The following is a 14990-nucleotide window of genomic DNA, read 5'->3' as shown; positions in this document are numbered from 1 at the left end:
TTTATTTTCATAGAAAATTTTGTCAAAATTTTATTTTTATAGAAATTTTTGCCAAAATTTTATTTTTACAGAAAATTTTGTCAAAATTTTATTTTTATAGAAAATTTTGTCAAAATTTTATTTTTATAGAAACTTTTTATTTTTATAGAAAATTTTGTCAACATTTTATTGCTATAGAAAATGTTATCAAAATTTTATTTCCATAATTATATAGCCCCCATATAAACTGACTCCGAGATTTGATCTCCAAAGCCTCTTGGAGGAGTAAATTTTATCCGATTCAGTTAAAATTTGGTACGTTTTTTTATATTTTCTTGGTATTAAGATTTTTTTCCTTTCCAGAGGAAATACAAAGGAAAAAATCTTAATACCACGTTTGGCACATATAAAACCTATAATAATAAAATTAATAATTAAAATGTAATAAATTTTAATGTTTGCTATCACTTAAAAATCTCTTAAGGGCTTCACATATATTTCAATTATATATATATATATATAGTTTGTCACACTTCTCTTCATTGATAATTAGTACTTAATTATATTTCCTAAAGCAACAAGAGATAAGACCAATTAGACAATAAGAACTTTTCAAAATGAACTGATGAAACGCAATGATAAAATAGAAGTTTAATGACTTTCATATTATCTCCACCTTATCTAAGGTAGACCAATGGGGTGTGCATTGTCTTTGTGATTCTAGAAATAGTTTGATTAGAAATGGATTGTCCATGATAAACGGAATGATAACTTGTATGGGTTAATTAAAATAAGAAAAACCCCATGAAAACAATGATTCAAAATAAAATTGGTGAATATTATCAAAATTTATAACGAAAGTTTCGCAGCTATTTAAGGTCTTGCAATTTGAATTTTGAATATTATACTTAATTGGGTATTCTTCAAAATGAAAGCATTCTTAGCTGTTTTGGCTCTCTTCTGCCGTAAGTTCAAAAAATATTTTTATTATTTTACATACAATATATATTTATTTTAATATCCTTTACAGTTGCCTCTGGCATTTCGGGCATTAGCATTGTTAGCAAATCGGAATGGGGTGGCCGTGCCCCTACTTCCAAGTCTACCTTGGCCAAGGGTTTGAGCTATGTTGTCATCCATCACTCGGCTGGTGCCTACTGCAATACCAAGGCCACCTGCAGTGCTCAAATGCGTAACATGCAAGACTATCACATGGACTCTTTGGGTTGGGCCGATATCGGCTATAACTATGGTATTGGTGCCGATGGCAACATCTATGAGGGTCGTGGTGCTGGTGTTTTGGGTGCTCATGCCACCAACTGGAACAGCAAGTCCTATGGTATTATGTTCATTGGTAACTACAATGATTACACTCCCACTGCTACTCAAATCTCCAAGGCTAAGGAATTGATTGCCTGGTTGGTATCTCAAGGTTATGTTGCCTCCAACTACACTTTGTATGGTCATCGTCAAGTTGGTTCCACTGAATGTCCTGGCAATAATTTGTATGCTGAAATCAAGAAATGGTCCAACTGGAAGGCTTAAGAGCTTTTATTTTCTCTAGAGAAAAATAATAATAATTAATTGTGCAAAATTAAATAATTTGTGTTCTATATACAATTTGGGTACTAAGATCAAAGCTTGACCATGGATTCGGTCAAGCTTGCCATAAATCTGATTCGATTTAGATTTATGGAAGATATACTGTGTAGGGAAATCTAAGAGGTGTTTTCTTCAATGCAGCCGGGACAAGGTAACAGAAAACGGTTGCTGCGAGCATAAAGTTACACAAATCCATGATCTCATATTAGTAAAATAATGACCACCGGTTTCTGGAATTCACAAAGTATGATTCACATCATCGATTTTCACCCTATTTAGAGAATTGTGAAGACTGGCCCATCTGTCAGAATGGTAATAGCCACTGATTTCTACAATTCACAAAGTATGGTCCAAATGACCTAGCTTCACATTTTTTTGCACCCGATTAACCCGTTTCGAGGATGGTGAGGAATGGACCATTAACTATTTCTGAGATTCACAAGGTATGATTCACATTAACTACCTGCAAAAGGATAAAACGATTTATAGACTCCACTGATAAGTTTAGAGCGTCCTCTATTGGCTTGGTTGTGGACGTCAAACATTGCGCTTTCATTTCCATTCAATCCCACTTGTGCTTAACAGGTTGGCTGATAAGTCCCCGGTCTGACACATAGATGGCGTCGCTAGTATTAAATGCATATTATTTTTATATAGTACCAAGCTTCAAATGATTCGTGTCAAAATTTAACGTCCGTAAGTCAATTAGTTTGTGAGATAGAGTGTCGTTTGTGAAGCAACTTTTGTTATTGTGAAAAAAATGGAAAACAAGGAAGGAAGGAAGGAAGGGAAAAATACGGTGGAAGCAAAATTTGGCTTGATAATGAGTTTCCGGACTCTGCCCCAGGGAAATCAACAATAATTGATTGGTATGCAAAATTCAAGCGTGGTGAAATGAGCACGGAGGACGGTGAACGCAGTGGACGCCCGAAAGAGGTGGTTACCGACGAAAACATCAAAAAAATCCACAAAATGATATTGATATCAAAGATATCAATATTTGGATATGCGGAAGCTCTGTGCAAAATGGGTGCCGCGCGAGCTCACATTTGAGCAAAAACAACAACGTGTTAATGATTCTGAGCGGTGTTTGCAGCTGTTAACTCGTAATATACCCGAGTTTTTCCGTCGATATGTGACAATGGATGAAACATGGCTCCATCACTACACTCCTGAGTCCAATCGACAGTCGGCTGCGTGGACAGCGACCGGTGAACCGTCTCCGAAGCGTGGAAAGACTCAAAAGACCGCTGGCAAAGTAATGGCCTCTGTTTTTTGGGATGCGCATGGAATCATTTTTATCGATTATCTTGAGAAGGGAAAAACCATCAACAGTAAGTTTTTTCCGTCGATATGTGACAATGGATGAAACATGGCTCCATCACTACACTCCTGAGTCCTATCGACTGTCGGCTGCGTGGACAGCGACCGGTGAACCGTCTCCGAAGTGTGGAAAGACTCAAAAGTCCGCTGGCAAAGTAATGGCCTCTATTTTTTGGGATGCGCATGGAATAATTTTTATCGATTATCTGGAGAAGGGATAAACCATCAACAGTGACTATTATATGGCGTTATTGGAGCGTTTGAAGGTCGAAATCGCGGCAAAACGGCCCCATATGAAGAAGAAAAAAAGTGTTGTTCCACCAAGACAACGCACCGTGCCACAAGTCATCGAGAACGAGGGCAAAAATTCATGAATTGGGCTTCGAATTGCTTCCCCACCCACCGTATTCTCCAGATCTGGCCTCCAGCGACGTTTTCTTGTTCTCAGACCTCAAAAGGATGCTCGCAGGAAAAAAATTTGGCTGCAATGAAGAGGTGATCGCCGAAACTGAGGCCTAGTTTGAGGCAAAACCGAAGGAGTACTACCAAAATAGTATCAAAAAATTGGGAGGTCGTTATAATCGTTGTATCGCTCTTGAAGGGAACTATGTTGAATAATAAAAACGAATTTTGACAAAAAAAAATATGTTTTTCTTTGTTAGACCGGGGACTTATCAGCCAACTTGTTAGAACTTGTGGAGCCAGCGTAGTGCAATGGTTACGCACTCGTTAGCATTATCGGGCAGCCACTGTACCTGACCTAGCCTGTGATAGATAGTTAAGAGGTCAACTTCTCCCTTGTCTATAATGTTTCTTTGTTAGCTGGTGCGGTACGACCGCTCTCTTTTCAACAATTCTTTGTGCGCATTTCAGAGGCTTACTCTATGTGTCCGAAATACGCGACATTCAGAAGAGGGAATACATCACGATTCGTCTGCATGTCGACTTTTAAGATCTCTTCGATTTTTGAGATCTCTCTCTTCGCTCATTTCAAAGAGCTATTTTGGTTCGGAGTGATGCTAATTTCTTAAGGGCTGCAAAAGGATAGGATGCATTTTGTGACAGCCTGTTATTTTGAAAGCTCACTTAGACTGTAATGTCCATTGTGACACAACAGTGATGAACTGCAACAAAACATTATGTCAATCCTTGAACCCAATTTTGAGATTGTTGGCTTAGGAAAGACCCTACTGTTCCTATGTTTGACCGACAACGTTCTTGGATTGAACGATCTATGGAACAATTTAGCGATCCGAATACCTCTCCTTTTAGAGAATACCAAATTATGAAATCGACTCAGGAAAACTCCTGGTAGTGAAAGAGGAGGTCCTGCAATGTTAATGTTGAAAAGGAGAGGGACAGGACATCACCTTGAAGTACGCCTTGGTTGTTCCTCCTCTAAATTAAACATAGAACTGTCTACTAGACATATAATTTGCGCCTTTTTCTATTATACTATATGTTGGCTGTTAATTTGCACATGATTAGGTTAGGTTAAAGTGGCATCCCGATTAAGTTTTAGGCTCACTTAGACTATTCAGTCCATTGTGATGCCACATTTAACTAAAAGTACCTATTACATATGGACACTTCTAGTTTTAACCACTGAGTCTTCTTGATTATTTTTCTTTGTTGAACCATCCAGATTGTTCCAAAACTTTAACAGACTGCTTAAGTTAACGTTTTCCAGGGCCGCCAGTAATCTAAATCTATATGCCCCCTAAAATTCGCTTACACCTTACACAAAATGCAGGGCACTCACACAAGAGGTGTTTAATTGATTCCTTTTCCTCCGCATCATGACAGCTCATACAATAGTCATTATACTTCGCACCAACAGTTTTTGCAAATTCGCCTATCAGGCAGCGACCCGTTATAGCAGATATCAGGAGTGATATCTGACGTCTTGAGAACATTTAATGGGGCCATATTTGCTTGGTATCGTTACAACCCTTGCAATTCTCCCATCGAACATTGCCCATCACAACAGCCTTCTCACGCAGTAAGAGCTTGCAGGTAGCCAGAGGCATACCAAAAGGTTCTAGTTACCCTGGAATATGTAAGGTAGTTCCTAGCCTTGCTAACTCATCTGCTCCGCAGTTCCCCGGCATGTTCCTATGGTCAAGCACCCATATTAGGGGAATATTGTGCTGCTCAGCCATCTCTTTGAGAGATTTGCGGCAGTCGAAGACCGTTTTTGAGTTAAGGAACACAGGGTCCAAGGATTTTATTGACTCTTTGGTCAAAATGTCTAAAGGCAATAGATGCACCATGATAATAAGGGAATCTGTTCCTGTCTTACTGAATGCGCCTGAGGTTGCTGCGGTTGTTGAAATGCCGACCACCAGACTACAACATCATATAGCATTATAGGTCTAACCACTGCCGTGTATAGCTAATGCACAATTTTCGGTTTAGTTCCCACTTTTTATACCCTCCATCATAGGATGGGGGTATATTAACTTTGTCATTCCGTTTGTAACACATCGAAATATTGCTCTAAGACCCCATAAAGTATATATATTCTGGGTCGTGGTGAAATTCTGAGTCGATCTAAGCATGTCCGTCCGTCCGTCCGTCCGTCTGTTGAAATCACGCTAACTTCCGAACGAAACAAGCTATCGACTTGAAACTTGGCACAAGTAGTTGTTATCGACGTAGGTCGGATGGTATTGAAAATGGGCCATATCGGTCCACTTTTACGTATAGCCCCCATATAAAGGGACCCTCAGCTTTGGCTTGTGGAGCCTCTAACAGAAGCATATTTCATCCGATCCGGCTGAAATTTGGTATATGGTGTTGGTATATGGTCTCTAACAACCGTGCAAAAACTGGTTCACATCGGTCCATAATTATATATAGCCCCCATATAAACCGATCCCTAGATTTGGCTTGTGGAGTCTCTAAGAGAAGCGTATTTCATCCGATCCGGCTGAAATTTGGTACATTGTGTTGGTATATGGTCTCTAACAATCATGCGAAAATTGGTCCACATCGGTCCATAATTATATATAGCCCCCATATAAACCGATCCCCAGATTTGGCTTGTGGAGTCTCTAAGAGAAGCGTATTTCATCCGATCCGGCTGAAATTTGGTACATGGTGTTGGTATATGGTCTCTAACAATCATGCAAAAATTGGTCCACATCGGTCCATAATTATATATAGCCCCCATATAAACCGATCCCCACATTTGGCTTGCGGAGCCTAAAAGAGAAGCAACTTTCATCCGATCCGGCTGAAATTTGGTACATGGTGTTGGTATATGGTCTCTAACAACAATGCAAAAATTGGTCCACATCGGTCCATAATTATATATAGACTCCATATAAACCGATCTCCAGATTTGGCTTGCGAAACCTCAAAGAGAAGCAAATTGCATCCGATCCGGCTGAAATTTGGTACATGGTATTGGTATATGGTCTCTAACAACCATGCAAAAATTGGTCCACATCGGTTCATAATTATATATAGCCCCCATATAAACCGATCCCCAGATTTGGCTTGCGAAGTCTCCAAGAGAAGCAAATTTCATCCAATCCGGTTGTAATTTGGAACATGGTGTTAGTATATGATCTTTAACAACCGTGCCAGAATTGGTCCATATCGGTCCATAATTATATATAGCCCCCATATAAAACGTTCTCCAGATTTGACCTCCGGAGCCCCTTGGAGGAGCAAAATTCATCTGATCCGGTTCAAATTAGGAACGTGGTGTTAGTATATGGTCGCTAACAACCATACCAAAATTGGTCCAATCACACAAAAATTGGTCCATATCGGTTCATAATCATGGTTGCCACTAGAGCCAAAAATAATCTACCAAAATTTTATTTCTATAGAACATGGTGTTAGTATATGATCTTTAACAACCGTGCCAGAATTGGTCCATATCGGTCCATAATTATATATAGCCCCCATATAAAACGTTCTCCAGATTTGACCTCCGGAGCCTCTTGGAGGAGCAAAATTCATCTGATCCGGTTCAAATTAGGAACGTGGTGTTAGTATATGGTCGCTAACAACCATACCAAAATTGGTCCAATCACACAAAAATTGGTCCATATCGGTTCATAATCATGGTTGCCACTAGAACCAAAAATAATCTACCAAAATTTTATTTCTATAGAAAATTTTGTCAAAATTTTATTTCTAGAGAAAATTTTGTTAAAATTTTGTTCGGTTCATAATAAAATTTTCATCATTGTCAAAATTTTATTTCTATAGAAAATTTTGTCAAAATTTTATTTCTATAGAAAATTTTGTTCAAATTTTATTCGGTTCATAATCATGGTTGCCACTCGAACCAAAAATAATCCACTATAGAAAATTTTGTCAAAAGTTTATTTCTATAGAAAATTTTGTAAAAATTTTATTTCTGTAGAAATTTTTGTCAAAATTTTCTTTCTATAGAAAATTTTGTCAAAATTTTTATTTCTATAGAAAATTTTATTTCTATAGAAAATTTTGTTAAAATTTTATTTCTGTAGAAAATTTTGTCAAAATTTTATGTCTACTTTGTCAAACTGAATTATATACGTATTGGATCGATCTTTTTTGATTTAATATATACCACGTATGGACTTACATACAATTTAGAAGATGGTGTTAGGAGATTTTAAGATACCTTGCCATCGGCAAGCGTTACCGCAACTTAAGTAATTCGATAGTGGATGGCAGTGTTTAGAAGAAGTTTCTACGCAATCCATGATGGAGGGTACATAAGCTTCGGCCTGGCCGAACTTACGGCCGTATATACTTGTTTCCTATTGCTTTTTGCACGAATAGAAAGCTACCATGGCTTTTTTCGCCCTTGTTTCAATATTAAGCCTAAAGTTCAGCTTCCTGTCGAAAATAACGCCAATACCCTCTAAGGATATGGGCTTAACCGTGGGAGTTTTGCGACCTTTGCAGTACATGACTAATTCTGTCTTTGCAGGATGTGCTCCAAGACCATTCTTCTTCGCCCATTTCTCAGCCATCCGGAGGGCTCTCTGTATAATATCTCTGATTGTGGATGGGAATTTTCCCCTGACTGCTAGAGCCACATCATCTTCGTAAGCCACCACTTTTATCCTTTCTTTTTCTAGCGAAACCGGAAGGTTGTTTATAGCAACATTCCAAAGAAGAGGTGATGGAACTCCTCCTTGGGGAGAGCCTCTGTTCACATACCTTCGTATGTTTGCTTGTCCTACTGGTTGTAGGTTGTATTCCTACCCGAGCGGAATCCACGCTGATGTTCTGCCAATATTAGGTGTCCTGTGAAGTAGGGCAGCAAAATTGCTTCAAGCATCATTATCTTGCTTCAAGAATCATTGTCTTGCTTCAAGAATCATTGTCTTCCTTGTTTCAGAACCGGAACAACCTTCCTTATTTTCCAGCTATCTGGTATTTCGAGGGTGTTGAAACAAACAATGAAGGTATGGGCTAGAAGCCTAGCACCTTTCTCTCCAATGTGCTTCAATATCCTCGTAGCCAAACCTAATTGCGGTTGAACTTTTGGCGGCATTTATCGCCTGGCTGACCAGCACAGAGGGCAGTCTGGGGCTACTCGAGAAGTTGTCGTTAAAACGCATTCTCCAGACAGTTATCGTCCTCAGGAGTCCCCAAACGAAATAGAGATGTTGTATTTCCGTTTGAGGTTCGAGAGTTTATGAATGCTTGGCCCATTTATCTCGCTTATGGGTGGCAACAAGCCGGTTGATTTCCTTAGCGAAACTCGGGATTCTGGGATCAGCTTTTTTTTCTTTCCGGATCTCGACTCCATTATCTGCTAACCTTTATGATTTCATGGGGAAATTCGGAAGGATATCAAGGATCCACCCCGCTGGTATAACCCATTTGCACGCTTTCTTCCAGACTTGATTTCAGACGGTAAACACGTCAGCTACGCTTCTATCAATCACTGATAAATAGGAATTGCAATTTACGCATCAGTCAATACCGAAACTATATTTATTTTATGACCTCATTCTGTAGCCTTAATTTTCAGTATGTCCCATTTTCCCGGAGTGTAAATAGCATAGGTTAATGTTGCCAAAAAGATGGAAAAAAGTTGTGGCCAGCGATGGAAAATACTTCGATTGATTCTCAAACATTTAAAAAATCACGCATATTTAATTTGCTGCAACCCGTTTACCTCGATAACTCGCTATAGACATATGCATACGATTTCTGTGCGTATTGATTAATCTTAGGAGTTGTTATTAATTTTATAATGTACTACATTAATTTTATAATGTACTACTCTATATTTACGGACTAATTTGATCTTTTCTCCCTTTTTCTCTTATCTTTGTAGAGCCTTTACAAAAATGAAAGCTCAACATTTACAAGCAATGTTTGCTCGCCGCCGAGAAGTCGAACACATGCACTTTGAACGTACACAAGCAGTCAATAAATATTTTGATCATTGGGGTAAAGTTACATCACGTTTTGAAAATTGGACTACTCCAGAATATTACAAGCAAGCCGAAGAGAAACTACAACGTTCTAAGGAGGAGAAAGAAAAACAAAAGCAACTTATCGAACGTAGAGCAAAGCTAGCTCAACTCTTGGATGAAGAGAAAGAGCAATTTAATTTGGAAATGAAAGAGAAACAAAGATCACGAAAAACAAGATCAGCTTTGAGTACCAAAACCTTAGAGAAGATCAACGTTAATCTCAAAGAACAACAGGCAATACGACGTAAATTGGAATTAGAAGCTAAACTCTATGGTAAATGGCGTCATGGAGTAGATGATGCAAATCTTATATTTGAATCGAAAAATGATCATGAAGTTATAGCCAAATTGAATTGGTTGGATAAGCAGGTGGAAAATCAGCTGGAACGAGAGAAAGATGAAATCGAAGCAAAGGAAAGAGATCTACGTTTGCAAGCCGAGCAAAATCGTGCAGAAGAGCTGCATAAACAACGTCAACAAATACGGGAAAAGGAAATACGCGAAATTCGAGCTTTACATGAAATGCATATGGAGCAATTACAAGAACGTCAAAAGGAAAGTGAAACTCTGAAGCAAAGTGAGAAGATGTTACGGGAAAATATTGAAGATTTGGAAAAAGAAATTGAGTTGCTTGACGAAAGTTATGCTGCCATGCAACAGAAAGCCGATTTCGGAGGTGCCTATAATTTGAATAAAATCAAAGTATTCATGCGTAAACGTTCCGAAGTCTATCGCAATCAAATTAAACTGTGCATTAGTATTCTGGAGAGAATAGTTCCTTATGCCAGTAAAGCTGAAGCCTTGCTTGCAACAAAAGAGAAACTCTCCAAACAACTTGATTCGGAAATGTATACTCTAACACAAATTGATGCTATGTATGAGTCTGAGGCTAAATACAATCTCCATCGTTGCGAGGATCTTTGGCAGACACAAAATTCCGAACGCTATAAGGAACTCAAGGATCTTTTGAATCTTGAACGTAATTCCAAGGGAAAACTTTTGAATGATGTCTTGCAACGAGAAAGTGAATTACTCGATATACGTGATACACATTTAAATGCCATAGAAAATACGGGTGAGAAATTGAAGCAATTGATCAAGGAAGAAGAGGATTCACCTCGTCCTTGTATTGTATCACCTCGTGAAACTATATCCGATTGTAATCATGCTGTAGTTGCGTGCTCACCGCGCAGCTGTAACTTAACTATCACAGATACAACAAATACTACACCTAGAAGTTATGTTCCTTCAAAGGATGCCCATCCTCCCTTAGGATATTCCCATAGTACCAGCAACTTAAATGCTTCACAACGTAAACGGTATGAAGACAATATCTCCAATACCTTCCGCGACTTAAATTTAGATGTTTGGGAGAGTATGCCCAGTTCTCCTCGAGATTTGGATGATAAACGTGTAGATGCTCAGCGCACACTACGTGTAGTAACATCTGAGACAGCGGTACGACCGAAATTTGGCAAGAAACGAGTGGCATGGACTTAAGCGAGCTTAATATTTTATATACACAGATTTTATTTTTTGAAATAAACTTTACAATTGAAGTAAACCATCACGTTTAGTTTATATTTTACATAAACATTATTTTTTGTCTGTTTTGCTTTTCTTCTCTTTGATGTTAGTTGTTACTCTGCGGCAACCAGAGCCTTGGAGACGATACTAGATTTAAGACCTATATCAAATCAAAAACGTAACCTTCATGTTTGCGATGAGATTGAAGAAGTTGTGAGAATGCATGAAATCACGAAACATGAGGAATCGTCAAAGGATAATAAGGCAGACGCTGAGAGAAATGGCGGGTGCTGCAACTATCCATTATCGTATACCTGAGGTGACCATGGCTGCCGAGTGTGACATTCTGACGCCAGTAAAATGTTCCTGGGAGAATGAGACCCCAGAACTAGAGTTGGGTAGTTCCCGATGATACTAGTTCATTGGAACTAATCATTTTAAGGATCTACGAGAACTAGTTCCAGCTTTTTCGGTCTTTTAATTCCACAGTTCCATTTTTTTAGGCGTAATACTATGCTTTCGTAAAAATTTTACGAGCAATAACCTATTGGGAATTTGTAATAGACAAAAATCCCCCAGGGTTTATATGGCCTGTGAAATGATTGACAGATTTGTTTGTTACCTTTTTCCCTATTTTAGATTTGTTTGAAACCTTTTCCCCTACATATATTCAGCTATATCTTTCCCTTTTGTGCGTTGAACAATCAGCCGTTTTGTTGTTTCTTCTGTTTATAAAGACGTAGTGTATCAAACTCTGATAAGAAAATGAGCGTGCACTGACATGGGGAACGAGATTGAAAAAGGAACTAAGGAACTAGCAATAGGAACTAATTCCTATTGCGGAACGGAACTAATAAGGAGCGATCACTTAAAGGAACTATAATTCCCAACTCTACCCAGAACAGACACTAGAGGGAAATAACTCAACTCGTCGTATATGTGAAGGAGCCAGATACCGAGATCCTATTCCGAATACCGGTCCACAGTACAATCCTGCAGACAGAAGTGCGTGCCATAACGGAATGTATTAAATGGCTCTGAAATAACACGAGGCCACAAAACGTGAACATTTTCACCAATTGCCATAGGGAAATAATAGACATTACTGTTCGATCGCGAACCGTATTTAAATGCAAAACCGTCATCAACGAATACTCGGAATACGACAGGATCCACATCATATGAGTGCCGGAATAATATACAAAATAAAGGCAAACGAACTGGCAATACTTAGAGAGTGAAATAGAGGCAACCGGGCCGAGTTTTATGAATGAGCACGGCAGATACATACATCGATGTGGACCAATGCAACGGTCGGAAAGGCGACGAGAATACTATGGGGTGATCCAGATAAAAAAACACTGGGGAACTACTCAAGGAGAGTAAGACGATAGTCAGGGGACCGTGAGAATAATGATGGGGTAACTATAGCACCATACATGTTTTCAGGATGATGAGACCTTGGAAAACTACCTTTGCCACTGCCATACCTTTCGGCAAAAGTTAACCATATCGATGAAGAGGTGATTCGGGACCAGGCTCATCTGGGAAACAGGGTCTGGACACAAATTAGGGAATTCGTTAGAGACACCGAGTTCCTGGAATAAAAGAAGGGTACGATGGAAAGAAGACGATAGAGCGTACTTGCATTCAGGACATTTTGAATCCTCTTTTTAACCTTTTCATCCGCTCAGGCTACTGCTGTTTCTAAGGATCTCCGAGCTACAAACAAGGATTTCAAGTAAAAAATTTTAATGACTAATTAAAAGGTAGAGGGGATTCCATGTAACAGTTCTCATGGCTGAGTTTGAACTCATGTTCTCATGGCTCGGAATTACCACATTCCTCATCAGCATCTTCTACACGCAGCAAAACTATCAACCAATTATCAGAATAAATTCAGGCAGTTCACTAAACCCAAGGTGAATCACACTTGAACCTTCCGAAAAAACGTTTATGATAGCCGGCATATGCCGAAATAAATTCATACAAACATTACTCTTTTTCCTTTGCCACCAAAGAAAATTTTGTCAAATTTTTTAACCCCCTGATCCGAAATATTTAGATTTCGATTCAAACTTTCTCGAATGCCGTGATTCTTATGTTATTCCACTACGTGTCTCTTGTCTGTAAGGTCCAGATTGGCATTGCGTAGTTCACTACTTTCCGGTAATCAGATAACCCTGGTTACAAAGCTAGTACTCCTGTGACAATACTGTCCCCATAGATCAATTTTATGCGGTGACCAATTTCTTGTATGTGAATGACACACGGGGATATTGGTCGCCGCATAACGATGATCTAGGAGGGCACTGACCGATTAGTGGTGAACTATGCCACACCAGTCGGGCGAGAGACAGAGTAACATAAAGATCTGTCAAAACGCTGCCCTGCAATCGGTCACAGGGAATCCCTGCGGGGTTTCCCTGGATTATCTTTATGAACAAGACACTTCTCAGGACAGATTCTTGAACATTCTGATGTTACTCCACTTCACGTCTCTTGTCTGTAAAGTGCAGAATGGTGTTTTGTATTTCACCACTGACCGGTCATCAGGTAACCCAGGTTACAAACCTAGTAGTCCTGCAGCAGTCATAAGGTAACCTTGGTTACAAACCAAGTACTCCTGTGACAATCATCAGTACTGTCCCCAATGATAATTTTTATGCGATGACCAATATACTTTATGTCACAGGGGGACCTTGCTCTTTTATAATACTTTAGTTGAAACGAGGAACAGTTCAAAGTTAATCTAGTTCTTGGAGCCTGGTCACATACCATAGCAGCACAAAAAAAAGATATGCATCCGCCGGTCTTATATCCAAAAATTCAATCGATTAAAAAGCAACACAAAACAATTGTACTGTTGGTCTCTTGCTCATTGTAATGGAATATTTTTGCATCTGACCAAAATCTATCCAACTATAATTCCCATTTTCATGCTCAATGCAATAGCTGGGCACGCACATACATTTGCTTGCTTGGGTTTCCATTACTTCGTTATGTGATAAATTTCAATTTAATTAAGACCTCCAGTTTTGCTTGTGTTTTTTTTTGTGCTAAAAAAATAACGAATTTTCATCAGGCAAGATAGGCAACAGAATATTTGGCATACAACAAAATAAAAACATTTCACTGCCTCTGTTGTGTGAACATTTTGTTGGCGTTGCACAATTACTGTAGTAGATGGATGTTTGTCCAATGGCACTGAATACTATTGTCCAATGCATCCTACTCTCCGTCATGAAATGGAGGGCATACTAACTTTATCACGGCATGTAACAAATTCATCATAATTATTTCGTTTTATTCCGATATTGTTTTTGGACATTTTATGTTTCTAATCTCGTTAACCCTTTGACGACGAATGGGACATATATGCTATGAAATTGTAAATTTAAATTCGGGTAGTTGTGCGTACTTTGTGCGTGGGAAAGTTATAAACATGAAAAATCTGAATTTTTTTCACTAAACATTTTTTTTTTATTTCAAGTATTCGTTATTTGAGGTGGCTGTACTTTTGGTATAATGTGTATCAATCATCATCCTCTATCGATAACGTTTTAAATTAACTAATTCGGCTACATAATTTTTCTAAAAAGTTACCGACACTAATTTGACATATGTGTCCCATTCATAGTCTAGGGTAAGAAAAATTATCAACCAACACAATGTGGGGAATGTACTATGGATACTCATTACTATTATTACCCCAAAAAACCTTAAACTCTTTTTGGTTTATAGGAAAAATAAATACGTTTTTAACAATAAAATTTTGAATGAGGGCAAGCTTACACAAAGGTCGTTTATTTTTTTATGCTGGTTGTATTTTACAAATACTAGCAAAGCTCACGATGTATTTTTTAGTGAACTATATAAAGTATTTTAAACATTTTTTCTGACTATATATTTACCTTCGAAGACGAATGCCCCATGAAATTTCGCGTAGAAGGAAATATTTTTTTTAATATTTTGACGACATTTTACTTAGTAAATAGGTGTATTTTGAATATGAATTCGGAAGAAAAACTTACTTTTATTGAGCGGTTAATTCTTCGTAGTTAAAGGGTTAAGAGAACGGATATGACAATTTGAATTTTCAGTATGTGTCACTTG

At 38.4% G+C, this 14990-nt stretch overlaps 2 protein-coding genes across 5 annotated transcripts in view; both read left to right on the top strand.

The window, feature by feature from the left end:
* LOC142220845 (uncharacterized) overlaps nucleotides 1-10911 on the top strand; it is a 175657-nt gene extending 164746 nt beyond the window's left edge. For all 4 annotated transcript variants that reach the window (XM_075290223.1, XM_075290220.1, XM_075290222.1 and 1 more), the window contains one exon: nucleotides 9206-10911. In XM_075290223.1, coding sequence (XP_075146338.1) covers nucleotides 9219-10847 — 1629 coding nt within the window. In that variant the 5' untranslated portion in view covers nucleotides 9206-9218 and the 3' untranslated portion in view covers nucleotides 10848-10911. The remainder of the gene's footprint in view (nucleotides 1-9205) is intronic.
* LOC142220852 (peptidoglycan-recognition protein SC2-like) lies at nucleotides 794-1581 on the top strand. Its single transcript, XM_075290231.1, has 2 exons — nucleotides 794-944; nucleotides 1010-1581. The coding sequence occupies exons 1-2, from the start codon at nucleotides 908-910 to the stop codon at nucleotides 1522-1524; spliced, it is 552 nt and encodes a 183-aa protein (XP_075146346.1). The 5' UTR covers nucleotides 794-907; the 3' UTR covers nucleotides 1525-1581.
* Nucleotides 10912-14990: the final 4079 nt, after the last annotated feature.

This window comes from Haematobia irritans, chromosome 1 (assembly GCF_050003625.1).
Source record: "Haematobia irritans isolate KBUSLIRL chromosome 1, ASM5000362v1, whole genome shotgun sequence".
In the NCBI taxonomy this organism is placed as follows: Eukaryota; Metazoa; Arthropoda; class Insecta; order Diptera; family Muscidae; genus Haematobia; species Haematobia irritans.
This window is presented reverse-complemented; position numbering and strand designations above follow the sequence as displayed.